At 37.5% G+C, this 16,266-nt stretch overlaps 2 protein-coding genes across 2 annotated transcripts; one reads left to right on the forward strand and one right to left on the reverse strand.

Annotated features, from left to right (window-relative positions):
* Window positions 1-9,075: 9,075 nt before the first annotated feature.
* Window positions 9,076-9,511, reverse strand: LOC130736578 (glycine-rich cell wall structural protein 1.0-like). Its single transcript, XM_057588392.1, has 2 exons — window positions 9,429-9,511; window positions 9,076-9,382 (listed from the first exon to the last, which is right to left on the reverse strand). Exons 1-2 carry the CDS (start codon window positions 9,509-9,511, stop codon window positions 9,076-9,078), a joined length of 390 nt encoding a protein of 129 aa, XP_057444375.1.
* Window positions 9,512-11,571: 2,060 nt separating this feature from the next.
* Window positions 11,572-13,607, forward strand: LOC130738231 (isoflavone 7-O-glucosyltransferase 1). Its single transcript, XM_057590168.1, has one exon. It carries the CDS (start codon window positions 11,621-11,623, stop codon window positions 13,070-13,072), a length of 1,452 nt encoding a protein of 483 aa, XP_057446151.1. The 5' UTR covers window positions 11,572-11,620; the 3' UTR covers window positions 13,073-13,607.
* Window positions 13,608-16,266: the final 2,659 nt, after the last annotated feature.

Genomic DNA, 16,266 nt, shown 5'->3' on the forward strand with positions numbered 1-16,266 from the left:
CTTCAACATCCAAAGACAAAGCACTTGCAATAACTCCCCTCAAAAGTGCTGGAACATCTGCACCAGCCACCCCTTCAAAATCCTCTCAAAGACTTACTACCTCACAAATTGTCAAAACACCTCCTCAAAATCAAAAAGCTCCATTAGTCCCACTGGCTAATAAGTATACCGTATTAACTCAACCTTCTTCAAAACCCTCTGCCAAACCTGAACCAACAGAATATGTGGAAAAGCCGGAAGGCTTGTCATCCCTCATCATAGAAAAAGAATATTTCTCCTTATATCCAAAAGAAATAGCTGCCAAGTTATTGCCTCCCAACTTTCAATATGTTCCAGGACATCCCAAAAAGACCCGACTCTTTTATGAGTTCATCCTGGTGGATTCTGACTCAATAGAGGTTACTCATACCCCTGACAAACAAGGGGAGATAGCCTTTTCAAAAATTAAAATCATCAAAGTTCTTTCGGAAAAAGATTGGAATGCCCCTCTTCATTACTTCAAAAACTTTTCTAGACAGTTTGATCCACCTAGTTACAATTACTATGATTACACAGACGCTTGGTACAACGCCCTGTATCTTAGACCCTTTCAACACTCTTGGTTCATATGGTTTCATAAGGGGATTTCGCTGAACTTCCCACAATGGTTCAAAGTCTGGTTTTACCAAGTAGGTTTGGATGAATCCATTTTCCCTGAAGAAGTCAAGCCTCTATTCAAATACTTTGTCCAAAGGACCGACTTCCTCATGGAAGAAAAACTCCTCATGTTCACTGCCTCCCAAGCCATTTCATGGATATTAACTTGGGACTGGAGATCCGTTCAAGTTTTTGATGATACAGAATTATACCAGCTTTATCGAATCTTTAGGATAAAGTGGTGGGCAAAGTTCAATATTTCATTAATACAGCAAACAAAAATTGAAGCCTGGATAAAAACCTATCATCTTACTCAAAAGAGCAAGAAGCAGTTATCCGCTCCCCAGGCTCCAGGTCTCTCTCAAGAAGCCTCATTCCTTCAAGAGAAGTCAAAAATTATGGCCGAATTAGCTTCAGCTAGCTCACCCAAAGAATTTCAACAAAAAATAGACATGATAAGCCAAAAGTCAGGCTCAGATACATCATCAGTCAACAGTCGACACTACCTCCGAGATAATGAGGATGACTGTGAAGGCATCAATTATCATCCGTATGACTAAAGACAAAAGAGTCATCATCAACACTCTTCATCATGGCAGACAAGGAATCTGCTTTTCATTATCAACGTTTTCATTATTGTAACTAGGGCTACTTTAAATCAAGTCTAGTTACTTTATCATTAACTATAGTTACCTTTTGTAAACCAGAATTACTTTTCGAAAAGTAATCATGGTTAAGTCTTGTTTAAATAGGTAGCCAAGTTAGAGTAGAGGGCATCGGGTTTTTTACCTATCTCTCTCTCTCTCTCTCTCTCTCTCTCTCTATGTTTGTAATCCCTGCCGCTCATCTTTGAATAAAAGCTTTCTTCTGTAAGTACTCTGAGTTTTCATTTTTTTTCATTATTTGCAAAATGTTTTTTAGCTTCCGCAAGATCTGGTATCAGAGCCTATTCCCGTGAGGGAAGGGTTCTGGAATCAGTAGTTAGTTTTTGTTGGATCCAATCTTTTGTTTTTCTGCATATATATATATATATATATATATATATATATATATATATATATATATATCCTTAATATTTTTTATGAAACTCTTGTCATAAAGCTTAGAAAATTACTTTGATGTTTTCTTTGTAAAAAAGGATAACTTGTCTCCAAAAATAACTAATCTATCCACTGGTTTTCACTTCCTTATTGATCATCATCATTGAAAATGCCTTTGGCTATGGTTCTTCAAGTGATAAATTAGCAATTTCGTTCATACTTCACTCTTCAAAATTTTATGTTTTTAAAAAATACAAGTGTCATTTAGGTAGGTGTCTAACGAAGAAGAGGTGTCGGTTCAAGTGTCCAAGCCGTAAAAAAACCTTTTTTTAATCCGACACCGCGAAGAAGTGTCTGACACATGTCGTGTAAGTGTCGTACGAATGTCGGTGTCGTGTCGGTGTTCGTGCTTCATACTCTTTAGTATGGTTAAAAAGTTAATTGTTATTACCACCCCTCACATCTAGTTCTACCCCGACCCTTAAAATGGCGAAAAAATAAAAATGTCATTAATGAAATAGAAAAACTACTAAAATGCTATTAATGAAAAAAAAAAAAACATAAGAACCCTCCACCTCCTTCCCCACATCCTCCTTCTTCTTTCTCTCCTCACCAACACCACCCATCTTCATCCCATCTTCATACTAATCTCCAAACTCAATCTCAATCCTCTCCACTCTCATTTTTCTGTCGTCGTCAGCGCCGTCGCCGTTACAGTCGTCGTTTACAGATTTTTTTTTCTGCAGCTAAACGCACTTTAAAGTCTGTAGGTGACGCACTTTAAAGTGCGTTTAGCAACAAATTTAAAGTGCGTTAACGGTAAATTTCAACATAATTGATATCGGATGATTTTTAAAAATTATTAGACCACCACTGTAAATCAAGATAAAATATTTGGAGATATATGGTGAAATAAAAAAATTTCAAAATTCAAAATAAAATAACAGCTGAAAGAATTTGGGTCCGGGACACAGCTCATGTGGGAAAGCGACAAGCGCACAATTACTTTATTTTTCTCTTCAACTTTGTAGTTCACTTCGTCTTGATTCGGGACTGAAAATAATTCAGTTTTTGAGACTGAAACGCTGAAATTTGCAATTTTCGCACTTTAAAGTGCGTGACTTACGAATTTTAAAGCGCGAGTGAAAAAAATTTCAAGCCGTTTTCGGATTTTATATGTTTAAGGGAGTTGGAACTAGATGTCGGGGGGTGGGAATAACAAATAGCGGTAAAAAATGAACAAACTATGTATTATACCGTCTTATTTTCAATGAGTACCGGAACAACATCAGTTTGATCATTTCATTTTGTGACGGTTTCTGACAACAAAAAATGTAGTGTTTATAAAGTGGCCATTATTGTTAATTGAGTTGTGTACCGCCACATTCGGTACGTAATTTCCTTGATCGAGTTTTAAATTAATTGCACCAAGTTGAACTTGCGATCCAAGTCCAATTTGAAACAATGGCGGAACTTGAAAAAAATTATGGGGTCTAAATAAGACTTTTTGTCAAGGTTCTTAGAAGGGGCGTGGGTGGAACTAAATTACCAAGGATGTTGAGCTTATGTTATTAAGGAAAAATTGAAGGCAATGAAAGCAAAACTAGAATGTGGAGATCTTTGGTAACCTCAAAAGCAAAAAGGATGAAATAGTGCGAAGACTCGACGAATCAGGTCAAAAGGCAGCAATGAGGGGCTAAATCAAGAAGAAACCAAACTGACAAGGGAACTCCAGTCTAATTTTTTGAAGATATCAAGGATGAATGAATCTTTTCTATACCAAAATTCAAGATCTAGGTGGCTTAAAGAAGGAGATTCGATTACAAAATAATTTTCACTCCCTGATCAACTAGAGATAAAGGGTAAACTCCATATCAGGGCTCTTCATTGATGGAACCAACTGATATCGGAAAAAGTAACACAAGAAATGGGAGTTTAAATAGTGTTCACTAAAAACTTGAGTTTTCAAACGATTATTAGTTTATAAAAGAATTTTCACAATCGTTTGATGCAGTGGAAATTAATAATAAGAAATAGACGATAAACTCACAACAATATATCCTGGTATACCCACAAACGATGGGGCTACGTCCAGACCTTGGCTTAATCAAGATTTTCACTATCAAGTTTCAAGGACTTCTCCTAACACAAGTATTCGACAAGACTTCTCTCACAACAAGTATTAGAAATGACTTCTCCCACAAGTATTCTACAGGACTTCTCCTAACAAGTATTAGAAAAGACTTCTCCCAACAACAAGTATTATGCAGGACTTCTCCTAAGATCTTTAGCAAGATCGTTTCACTCTACAGAGTTCTATTCTCGCAAGAGGGATTGTAGACTTTTTCAGCTCAATATACTACAAAGATTTTAATAAGATTTGACTCTTTGGTATACTTTGTGTTCTAAACCTAGAGAGAGTTGGATAGAGGATTTGACTCTTTGGTATATCTCTCAAACGATGAGGACTTCTCTTTTTCTAGCTTGATGAAGAAATTTTTCAGATAAGCGTTCTAGCTTGTTTTCTTCGGCCTGAACATCTTCAAATCCTCCTTTTTATACTTCAAGTGCTTCAAGGTTTTGTTGAAGGTTGTTGGAGTGTGTAGAGCATCTTGAGTTCTAGTCGTTGGTTTAAACAGTCTTCTCGTCAGGTGCATTTAATGCCTTGTATTCTTTGACAGAGACTTGTTGCTAAAAAATGTATCTTTGTCAGAGGTTGGTAGCATTTTGAGCTTTGTTCCATTCCTTGTGTGCGAGAAAGAGGAAACTTGGTTTTGAAAACATTGTACTTGTTTCCTTGATCAAGGTGCTTTGTGAGATATCATGTGATTTCTTACAGTCTCTTTCTCTTCAGGAATGTCAGATATTTCAATTTGAATGTATTGCTCATTCTGCAGACATTGTTCTTCCCTTTCATGTAAAACATTCATCTTAGCTTACTTTTTCTCTTCTTTTTTTTACGAGAATTTTGAGTGATTTGATCTGTTTAATCACTCATTTGCCATGGAACGAGGTGAAAAGCTAGCCCAAACAGCTCAGGGGGGGCATTTCATAGCATCTCTGAAAATTCCACGTTGGGCTGATTTTTCACCTATACGCTCCCCCCTACTATAGGAAAACGCAACAATTCCAGACTTGTACAAGATGATACCCTTTCTTTGAGGAGACACAAGTTTAGTTTGGTGACCTAGAGGTCGAATTTGGACGTGATTGTTTGCAGGCATGATTATAAAAATGAAACAAGATGGTTCCCAAAGTTTCATCAACTTCCAGCAAAGGATGAATTTAATATGAATTTTTTCTTGCGACAAATCGCGGGAAAATCGGTAAAAATAGAAAAAGGTACCTAGAGGTTGAGTTTTGGTCTGGATTTTTTTTCTGTACATCAAGGATCATATCTCTAACATTCCCACAAAGTTTTCATTCGATATGCACACTAAGATTTTTTTATATGATTTTCCGACTGAAACGGGGGAAATCGGTAAAAATAGAAAACGGTACCTAGAGGTTGAGTTTTGTTCTGGAATTGTTGGTGTACCTCAAGGAACATATTTCCAACATTCCCACCAAATTTCATTGAATATGCACACGAGGATTTTGTTTTGCCACGTTTTGACCGAATCCAGTAACATGTTGGACACCATGGCATGACATTCCCAAACCAACTTTTCATAATAAAAAAGAATCGCATAGATAATTATCATAAGAAAACAATACTAGCAATATCAGACTAAAGTATATCATGAATAATCGATGATAACGCATAGAAGCAAAATGTATTTCAACGAGATGAAATTGTCAGATAATGAAATTTAAAAATGTTGGCTTGAAATTTAAAGAGGTTGCAAGTTGAGAAGATAGAGCCTCTATTTGAGTCTGTCCAGGATCTTGAACAGAACGTCTTTGACTCTGGAGATCCCTTCTTCAAATCTTGCTTTTTGTGCTTCCAGATCTTGAGCAAGTTGAGCGACCAAATCTGCATTTGTTGGCGCTCCTTCTTGTATATCTGCATCTCCAGCGTTGATGTGCTCTTCATGATCATGGAACAAGTCTTCATTATCAGCTTCAAGTGGAGCAAGATCACCTTCTTCTAGAGGTGCGTCAATTTCTTCTTCATCATCATCCTTATGAGTTTCTTCATGATAAGTAGAGGATGGAGCATCATTTCTTCTAGAAGTTCCTTCACCACTTGGAATAGTGATGTGTACTTCTACTGGTTTTTCTACAATATATTTCTCTTATATCTCAGATTGATTGAGGTCAGGAATAGATAGCAGACTTACTCGCATCGCTTCTCTGTTGATCTGAATTGGTATTGAGCGGCGAGAGAGAAGTCGATCAAGTTTACTCACTGCAGGTGTTGGATGACTTGCAGAGAACATAACGAAAGGCCAAGAGGACCATGGAGCTATGAATTCCCAAGGTCTTTGGATAAGCTAGTGTGATGTTGTTCCTACATATCCAAACACATACAACATTTCCCATTAAGAGCGATTAGCTTCAGGTGTGGGGACAATGTCTCTTCGACCATAGAGAGTGAAGTTCAGGTTGGGTGAACACGACACAGTCCATGAATATATAGCATATTCAAATTCAGACTCCAAGACTTGCTGAGCTAGTTGATGCTGAAAAGAAGACTTGGAAGTTGATGTTTCAGTTGAAGTATATGCCTTCTTTTTATTCTTCAGAGTTTCTTGCACATGCAGAGTGAGACGTCTTTTGCGAGCATTGGATGTTGCATGATAAGTACCAGACTTTGAGGACGACGCCTCAGAAATTTTGTCTTTGGGCTGTGCAGAAGATGTTGTTGTTGGAGAGTCATGAACACTTTGCTCTTCACTGTCAGAGCTTATGATATAGACGGTGTGAGTGTTCTTGTCCTCGATGTTCTCTGATTGACTTGAGTAGTGTGGAGGAGTGAGCATTTCATCCAGAGATAAATTTGAGCTTCTGGAAGGTGAGGAATTTTCTTCATTGACAGTCAGCTTCCTTTTCTTGAGCACGAATGAAGGTGCAACCGATTTTCTTTTCAGATTTCTTCTTGGAGGTTTGGCTTGAATTTCAACTCCTTGTCATGATCGTCTAGATCAGGTTCTTGTGGCTACAAATTGAACCTTGGACACTGAGTCTCTTCTTCTTGAGGCATGGGTTGTTGCAGAAGTTTAACCAATCTTTTCTTTTCCCTTTCTCTCAGACATATTTATTTTCTTCTTCTTTCTCAGAAGTTCTTCAGGTACTTCTAAATCGTCTACTTTTATTTTCATTTTCTTAACATCTGCAAGTTTGATAGGAGCGGAATCTAGACGATCAGATTCTTCTAGTTGAGCAACTTGCAGATAGGGAGTCAAAATTCCCTTCTTGTCAAGAATAGTGGAGATCAATGATCCAAGGGGAAAGTTTCCAATTCTTTTCTCCAGGAACTTGATCAGATAATATCATATCAAGAATGCCGATTTTGGTCCTTTTCGGGATCTTCTACAGAGCATACATTAAATGTCCATTCACATAGTTTCTGGAACTCTCCTTTTGTAGCAGCACTTTTCTTATCACAACATGATTGAAGTGGCAAGCACCCACTAAGTTGTTGACTTCAGTGCTGATGTGAACACTCTTGTTTATCCAGATGCAGTCAACGTATGGGCATATCTCCATCCAATCATCTGAGTACCGTTCTTCTGATTTGAGTGTGATCTTCAGAGCTTTGGCTACATCTTGTACCATTACAGAGATGGTCTGGTTATTGAGATGAGTCTTGATTTCATCATTGTTCATAATCTCAACATTGTCAAAGAATTCTTGAATGATTGGGATGTAGGCCTCTCTTCTTGCCATGTCATAAACATTCTCCCAGTCTTGAAAGAACATATCTTCTAACCCAGGTAACTTCACATATTTGAATACAACCATATCCAAGTACCGTGGGGTGATGATAGTTTTGTCTCGCTGGTTTTCCCGTTTTGAAGTTCCAAGTCCAGAATCTTGGACCTTCCTATGTTCTGCAAATCTTCCACTTCGTAAGTTTATGACAGCCATATTAGGAGTCAGTCTTTTAGTGCTTGAGGAGGTTACTTTCTTCACATAGGTTTTCTTCTTTCTAGCCATTTGAAATTATGAAAGCAAATGAAGGTTTTTTCGAATGGTTTTGTTCTTTTGGAAAAAGATTGCAATAGGTACAAGTAAGATCAAATTTGGAAAGCTTTTGGGATTTATCTATGATTCTGATGGTTGAGTATGAAATCTGCAAGGTTTGATTGATGTGAGAGAAGGTGCAAGGAAAGACTGTTTTTATGTTTTTGAGAATTGATCACTGAGCCCATATTGACTAAGGTAACCACACGTGCCACGACTTCTGTTTGATCACTTCTCCAACATTGAATATGATGTGACTTGATATGCTTAGAGTTTATGATGGCTTTAGTCACGTGAGTGCCATTGTGGATTTGATGACATCAGTTGCGTTTGAACTTCGTCTAGATGTTGATGAGTAGACGTTGCATGTAGACACTTCATTTCTGATCATGCCTCTAGCAGATGGTGCATACTTCAGTGTTGAACAATATGTTGCTCGGATGATCTTTTTGATGTATGACTTATTTGAATGAGACTTTTAAGTTTGAATGTTGTTCTGGTTTATGGTGGATGAGAATATTCCAGGAAATTTTTTGTGTCGGTTTAGACAATGACAAGCTAGAGACCTTTTTCTAGAGAAACTATTTCATAGAAGGATACTTGCAAATATTTCTAGAGGTTTGCATACTTATAAAGCCTTTAAACGAAACGAAAAGCTGAGTACGTTGCAGAACATGTGACATCGACTTTGATAAATAATTTTGACAGACCACACTCTAAGTCATACACTGACTCTGAAAGAGATGGTCCTTGAAGAAGTAAGCCCTAACTTATTTTGTCAAGTCTATAAAAAGTCTTCTGATGACACTTAGAAGTGTCACGTCAACTTTGTAGTATTTTCCAAGTTCGTCTTACAACAAAAACAGGAAGGCAAACTTTTAAAATCTGCAATAAAGATGAAACATCCACAATATATCTTCAAATCAAATCTACTGAAACCGATTTGGTCACACTTGATATATTCTCTGAGCGGCGCACATAAGCTTCTTCAACAACCCTAACTTGTTGATCACTAAATCAATCCAAAGCTTCTAGAATAAATCACCCAAACACACGGTACGTTCTAAGGGACAAATGTCACAGTTACGATGTTACAACATCTGGTCCCACATCTTGTCATAGACAAATATACCTTAGCTAAAATGTAGACAATCATGATCAAAGGAACAACAACCTCCTCCACAACCGTCCACCACCACCATCGTTTCCATTGCCATTACCACCACCTCCATTCTCACCACCTTCATTGCCACCACCACCATCACATCCGCTAGTACGTTACCCTCCACCCTCCTCCCTCACCACCTTTACCATCACCTCTACCACAACCGTCCACCACCACCATCGTTGCAACCTCCAGGGTCACCGCACCACCACCGCCACCACCTCTATTTCCACCACTATCACCTTCATTGCCACCACTACCATCACCCCCACTGTTACCACCACAATCACCACCTCTACCATCACCTCTACCACAACCGTTCATCACCATCATCGTTGCTGCCGTGACCACTTCATGGCCACCCCCACCATCACCTACAATGCTACCGTCACCCTCCACCCCCCACCACCATCTATACCATCACGTCCACCATAACCGTCCACCACCACCATTGCCACCTCCACGACTCATCACCTCCACTGTTACTACCTCCATTGCCATCAACACTACCTTTCATTGCCACCAGCACCACCACCTCCATTGCTACTACCACCCTCCACTTCCACTACACGACTTCAACCATCACCTCCACCACAACCGTTCACTGCCACCTTTGTTGCTACCGCCACGACCACTGTCACACCACCGCCATCACCACTGCCGCCTCTGGAACCACCACCACTATCATTGTCGTTAACTCTTCCTTCATAACCCCTAGTGCCATCGCCTCCACCATCACCATCATTGTCACCATCCCCACGACTGGTACAACCACCTCCGCCGCGATCACTGCCAATAAGTAACACCGACCTCCAGCACCAGTGCTACTTGACCTTCCACCCTCATGTCGCTTCAACCACTCAGTGTTGTGAATTTACTAACTAACAAATAAATTTTAAATTAAAAGTAGCTTCTAAGTTATAAAAAAAAAAATTGAAAATAATTTTTACTTTTTTCTAAAAGTTCTTATTTTTCACTTTTACTTAAAAGTAACTTTAATTTTATGACAAAAAAAAAATCAGATCAAACAGTACCTTAGTTGATGTATGAATAGTCTCATGACCCAATATCTTATATAGAATCCATGTAAATATGTTGTAAATTGTATTGGTACCCCTTGTACCACTTTAATTAATTTGGCTGATAAAAAAGAAAAATCCATGGAAAAAGCTCCCAATACACACCATGCCTTTAGGGATTGTATCCATGTTGAGTGTTTGGTAATTGGTACTCCAAACGTCTTAATATATAAATTTTGTTTTGAGTAATATACACTCACTCCCGTTAAGGTTTGCAACAATGACACTCCATCTCATTCTTTTTTAAAACCTACACTCCACCCCATTTTTTATAAAGGCAAAATTTAGTGACGAAAACAAATTCGTCACTAATAAAAAATAATTACTAATTAATTAAAATTTAAATAAATTTAATGAATATACACTATCATACATTAATTTATGAAAATAATTTTACTAAATTAAATTTTAAAAAATCATCCACTCTGTCTGTTAAGTCTATGTCCCATCTATCTCTAAATCATATTTCTCACCACAAACGGTCACCACCAAGCCTTTGCTCACTTTAACACGACGGCCACCGTCCCAGAATGTGAAACCCCATAGAACCACCATGCCTCAAAATTTTGTTGCGTCCTGAACCCCAGAACGTGAATCGCACATCCCCAAAGCCACTTGTTCAACTACTTCTTGTGAACTTCACCCCTTTAAGTTGTGAGCGAACGCTCTATTGGTTTAAGATGTTGTTGGATTTTGTTAAAAAGGGTGCTCCACCGCATCGTTGGGTTCTAATAACCTCCGATCCACTTTATATTTCTTAATTTTGTTTCTCTATTTTCTTCACCCATTTGTGTTGCTTTTTGGGTCTACAATCCAATTTTGAAAATTGGAGGTATAAATAGATGATTTTGATTAAAATTAAATTATTACAAAATATGAAAACACAAGCATGTTTTACTATGTTCGAAATATGGTTTGTAAACCGGTCAGGTGTGCTATTGTAGAATTTGCATTGTGAATTTACAGAGGAAGAACACGATTGAGAGAATGAAGAGGATTGTGATGTTTTCATTTTAAAATTTATTGAATTATATTGAAAATATTGATTAACAATTTAAATAATAACTAATTATTAATGAATAATATTTTTCGTCACTAAATTTGCCTCTATATAAAATGAAGTGGTTGTAGATTTTAGATAAAAATGAAATTGAGTGTAATTCTAACAAACTTTGAAGGGAATGAATGTACTTTATTCTTTTATTTTATTTCTATGAAGATAATCTAATCATTACACATTACTCTAGATTTGTATCCGATATATTTGTTTTCTTCTACCCCATGCATTGCATGAATAATAATCACTCACACTTTTTTTTTTTACATATCATTTTCATTCTTTTTTCTTTATCTCTATACATTTACTATTACATAATTTATCATAACAATCATTTACCAATTTTCTCTCCACATTTTATCAATTTATCAAGGTGAATTTGGAGTTCATCCTTGAACAAACTATAATTCGTTGTTGTATATATATCCATTCGCTCCCTACACTTGGTGTGCTTACATTAGCCACTCAACTTAAACTTCATTAGAGTTCATCATCTGAATCCATCATCACTCTCATGAACATGAAAGGGGACACCATAGTTCTCTACCCTGCCATGGGGAGTGGACACCTTGTCTCCATGGTTGAGCTAGGCAAGCTCATCCTAACCCACCACCCTTCCTTATCCATCACAATTCTCATCCTCTCCCCACCCAACAACAATCAACAACACACTCCTTCCACCACCACCACCACCGCCACTGCCTTCAGCCACGACGCCACCTCCCAATACATCACCGACGTCTCTTCCGCCATGCCCTCCATCACCTTCCACAACATTCCTCTCCCACCCATCCCCGCCACCGTGCCGCCTCACTTGCACACCCTCGAACTCTCCCACCTCGGCAACCAACACGTCCACCGCGCCCTCCGATCATTCTCCAAAACCACCAACCTCAGAGCCGTTATCCTAGACTTCTTCAACTTCAAAACCATCCAGTTCACCCTTGACATCCCCACTTTCTTCTACTACACTTCTGGTGTTTCCACTCTTGCTGTCTTGCTAAACTTCCCCACCCTTCACAAAAACACCACAAAACCCATCAAGGACCTTCACATGCATCTTCAAATCCCCGGGTTACCACCAATGCCCACTGATGATTTCCCTGACAATTCGAAAGACCCTGAGAATCCGATTTACCATGTCACCCTTGAGTTGGCGAAAACCATGAGAAACAGCTTCGGCATTATCGCAAACACCTTCGATGCAATTGAAGAAAAAGCCATCAAAGCTATAACTGAAGGCTTGTGCGTACCGGATGGTAACACGCCACCATTGTTCTGTATTGGGCCGTTGATTTCCACCACGTACGGCGGCGATGAGAAAGGGTGTCTGAGCTGGCTCGACTCGCAGCCGAGTCAGAGCGTCGTGTTGCTGTGTTTCGGAAGCATGGGGAGATTCTCGAGGACCCAGTTGAGCGAGATTGCTCATGGGTTGGAGAGGAGCGAGCAGAGGTTTCTGTGGGTGGTGAGGACCGAGTCAGGTCGCGGTGACTCGGAGGAGGAGGAACCGAGTTTGGACGAGTTGTTGCCGGAAGGGTTTTTGGAGAGGACGAAGGAGAAGGGGATGGTTGTGAGGGACTGGGCCCCACAGGGTGCAATACTGAGTCATAACTCGGTGGGTGGGTTCGTGACTCACTGCGGGTGGAACTCGGTGCTAGAAGCGGTTTGTGAGGGAGTGCCGATGGTGGCGTGGCCTCTGTACGCGGAACAGAAGCTGAACAGAGTTATCATGGTGCAGGAAATGAAGGTGGCTTTGGCGGTGAACGAGTCGAAAGATGGGTTAGTGAGTTCAACCGAGTTGGGGGACCGGGTCAGGGAGCTGATGGACTCGGACAGGGGAAAAGAGATTCGGCAGAGGATATTCAAGATGAAAATGAGTGCGGTGGAAGCAAGAAGTGAAGGTGGGTCTTCTCCTAATGCTTTGAATCGGTTGGCTCATTTGTGGAATACTAATGTTATGATTTGATGCCTCATTTTCGCTACTACTCCCTCCGGTCCTATTTATAAGCAGCAAAAAAAAATTCACATAGTTTAAGAAATGTAGTTAAACTAGATAAAATGCATTAAATTTGTCTTGAATCAAAATAAACTTCCAAAATTACCCTTTGTTATTAGTATTGGAAAGTGGGAAAGAGAGAGAATAATTAATGAGGCACATTTTACAAGTTAGAATTAATAAGGGCATCATTGGAAAAAAATAATTAATATAGCTTAAACTTTCATTTGGTTCTTATAAAAAGGACCAAGATTTTTCTTCTTTTTCATGCTTATAAATAGGAACGGAGGGAGTATTAATGATTGGCGAACCCAGTTTCAAAAAAAAAAAAAAAATTGGCGAACCACCCTCTACGGTATGAGACACATGCTATATCCACCATTGTAGTGGTTTTAGATGGCCATATAATGTGCTTTAATTTGTTAAATTTCCATTTTGTTACAGTTCATAAAAAAATGAGTGTAGCGGGTGTCTATTAAATGACATGAATCACAGTTTCACCTTACTCTTAGATAAGAAAGGAAAAAAAGAATGTAAAATTAGAATGGAAGAAAATATAAGTAAAATGTGTATATATCAAAGTATGTTATTAATGGATGTATAGAAGATGTTCTATTAGCTTCTACAAATAAAAGAACACTTAAAATAAGTTAATACTAGATATATTACTCAAGTGTTGTACGGGTTTACTTACAATATAAATACTTTATAGTGTCCTTTTTAAATTTAAACTATTTATCTAAATTATTTATTGATAAAATTATTTTATTATTAATCAAGTTTAATTCTTGATATTCTTAACTAATGTAAAATTTAAGTCAATTTTTAAATTTATAAATATTATTAATTAATGTAGATAGCTGAATAAATTTTGACAATGTAATTTTTTTTTTGATTTTTTGATTTAATATATTAATTTCAAAGAATCTTTCTATTGCTTCATGTATTTTAATACAAATGAAGGAAGGTTTTACTGCTTAATGTATTTAATTAATTTTTTTATGATAATTAAATAAAAAATAAAAAATATGACTAATATATTTTATGAAAATGTTTTTTTAACTAATTTTTTTTAAATCATTATATCAACTTATATTAACCTTCCTATCACAAAAAAATATATTTAAAATGGTGGAGTGAACTCTCCCAGCGAAGTTTTTTTCATCCACAAGACGCGAACATAAGACATTTCTTAAGGAGAATCAAGCATCAACACATATTTTTTAAAACAATGTTTTTTTAAGATATTTATTTATATAAATTATTTTTAATATTTTTATCATTATAAAACTAAAATTGTTCATATGTAAATTATGGGTACTTTTATCGGCGTGATTTTTTTGTCGATAAACATTAGTATGATTTTTTTTATTATAGTGTCTTGTTTCACACTTTTTTTTAGAGAATTAAGGCTTCCTGCGAAAATCGTCCCCAAACTTTAAAATTAGCAAAAAACGTCCCCTAACGTTTACACCCGGTTGCAAAATTGGTTTTCCGTCCAATTCCATCCAATATTTAACGGAATATTTCTCAAAAAATTAATTAAAAAATTTAGTATCTGAAACATTCATCATCTTCATATTAAAAACCCAGAAATTCACAAACTCAAACTCAAATTCACAATCTTCCCAACAACAAACCCATATTAAATTCAACCACAAAAATTTCCAGAAATAAAAGCCAATACTCCTTTTCCCTCACCCAAATCCAGAAATTCAAAAATATTGTTCAGAGGTGGGGTTTTGACATGCACCAAAGAAGATCAGGTGGGGTTTTGACCTGGAATTTTGACCCACCTCCATTGAACCCAAATCTGAATCTGCCATAGACCACCCCGCCGCTCCTCGTCGTCATCGAAGCACCACCGCCGCTCTTCTTTGAATCCTCCATCTCCATCTCTCTTCCTCCCTCGATCCTACTCTCTTTCTTTGCCTGTTTTTGTTTGGTTTGGAGTAGAGATGAAGAAGGCATAGGAGTAGATATGCGACGTCGGTGGTCCGTGATTGAAGAGCTTCAACGGAGGTGGTGATGGCGCGGCGCTTCGTGGACTGGAGATCCACGTAAAGGAGGCGCTGCGAACCCAGCGGTGGTGGTGGCAGCGCGGTTTGGTGGTGATACTGCCAGATCTTGATTTTGAAGAAGAGGAGGAAGTGGTGGCAAATGGCTCTAGCAAAAGAAGGAAGTGGTTTCGAAGAAGAAGGTGGTGGTGGTGCTGGATCTAGATTCCCACATATTTGACCTCAAATGCTAAAAATGTACTCTGATTTCTTTGAGTGAAAGGAGAATGGAAAGGATTTCATTTTTTAGGTAAGGTGTTTGATGGTTTTTTTTTTATGTAAGGTGTTGGATGGTGACTGGGTTTGAGGAGATTGATTTTTTTTTTTCTGGAATTTTTTCAGCTTTATGTTGAAGATGGTGAAGAAGATGTTTGAAGAAGATGAACATTCATCAATTTTTAGGTTTTTGTTTTATTTTCTTATTTTTTTAAATTTTTATCCCAGAATTCGTTAAATATTGGATGAAATTTGACGGAAAACCAATTTTGCAATCGGGTGTAAACGTTAGGGATGTTTTTTTTGCTAATTTTAAAGTTTGGGGACGATTTTCGCAGGAAGGCCAAAGTTGGGGGACCAAAAGTGCAATTAAGCCGAGAATTAAAGTGTTATGTTCTAGGAGTCTTTTGTCATGTTCTGTTTTATTTTATACAACAAATATGGAAATTAGTTGGTAGTTGATTATTGAATTTTTTTCATCTGTTTTTAGTTTAATGCATATAATACAAAGGGAATTTTTATTTCTTGATGTATTTATAACAAAATTTAAAGTGAGTTTTACATAGTAGGTAATTGAATAGCTAATGACTTAAGCAATTTTATTCATTTTTAATATTTTAATTTAATGTATTTAATATAAAGGAAAATTTTAACACAAAGGTTTAAAGTGACTGTTACATTTTATTTAGTTTTAGATTTTATTAATAAAGGTATTAATACAAAGGAAATATTTTACTATTTAATGCAATTAATGAAAAAGAGTGCAAAAAATAAGTCTCCTTTACGTATACAGGGGCAGATTCACCGCCCGGCGAGCTTGGGCCTATGTCCTGGCCCTGGCAAAAAAACATTCTTATGACCAGATCATCTTTTTGGCCCAAAACAAAGAAA

The sequence above is a fragment of the Lotus japonicus genome, chromosome 2, assembly GCF_012489685.1.
Source record: "Lotus japonicus ecotype B-129 chromosome 2, LjGifu_v1.2".
In the NCBI taxonomy this organism is placed as follows: Eukaryota; Viridiplantae; Streptophyta; class Magnoliopsida; order Fabales; family Fabaceae; genus Lotus; species Lotus japonicus.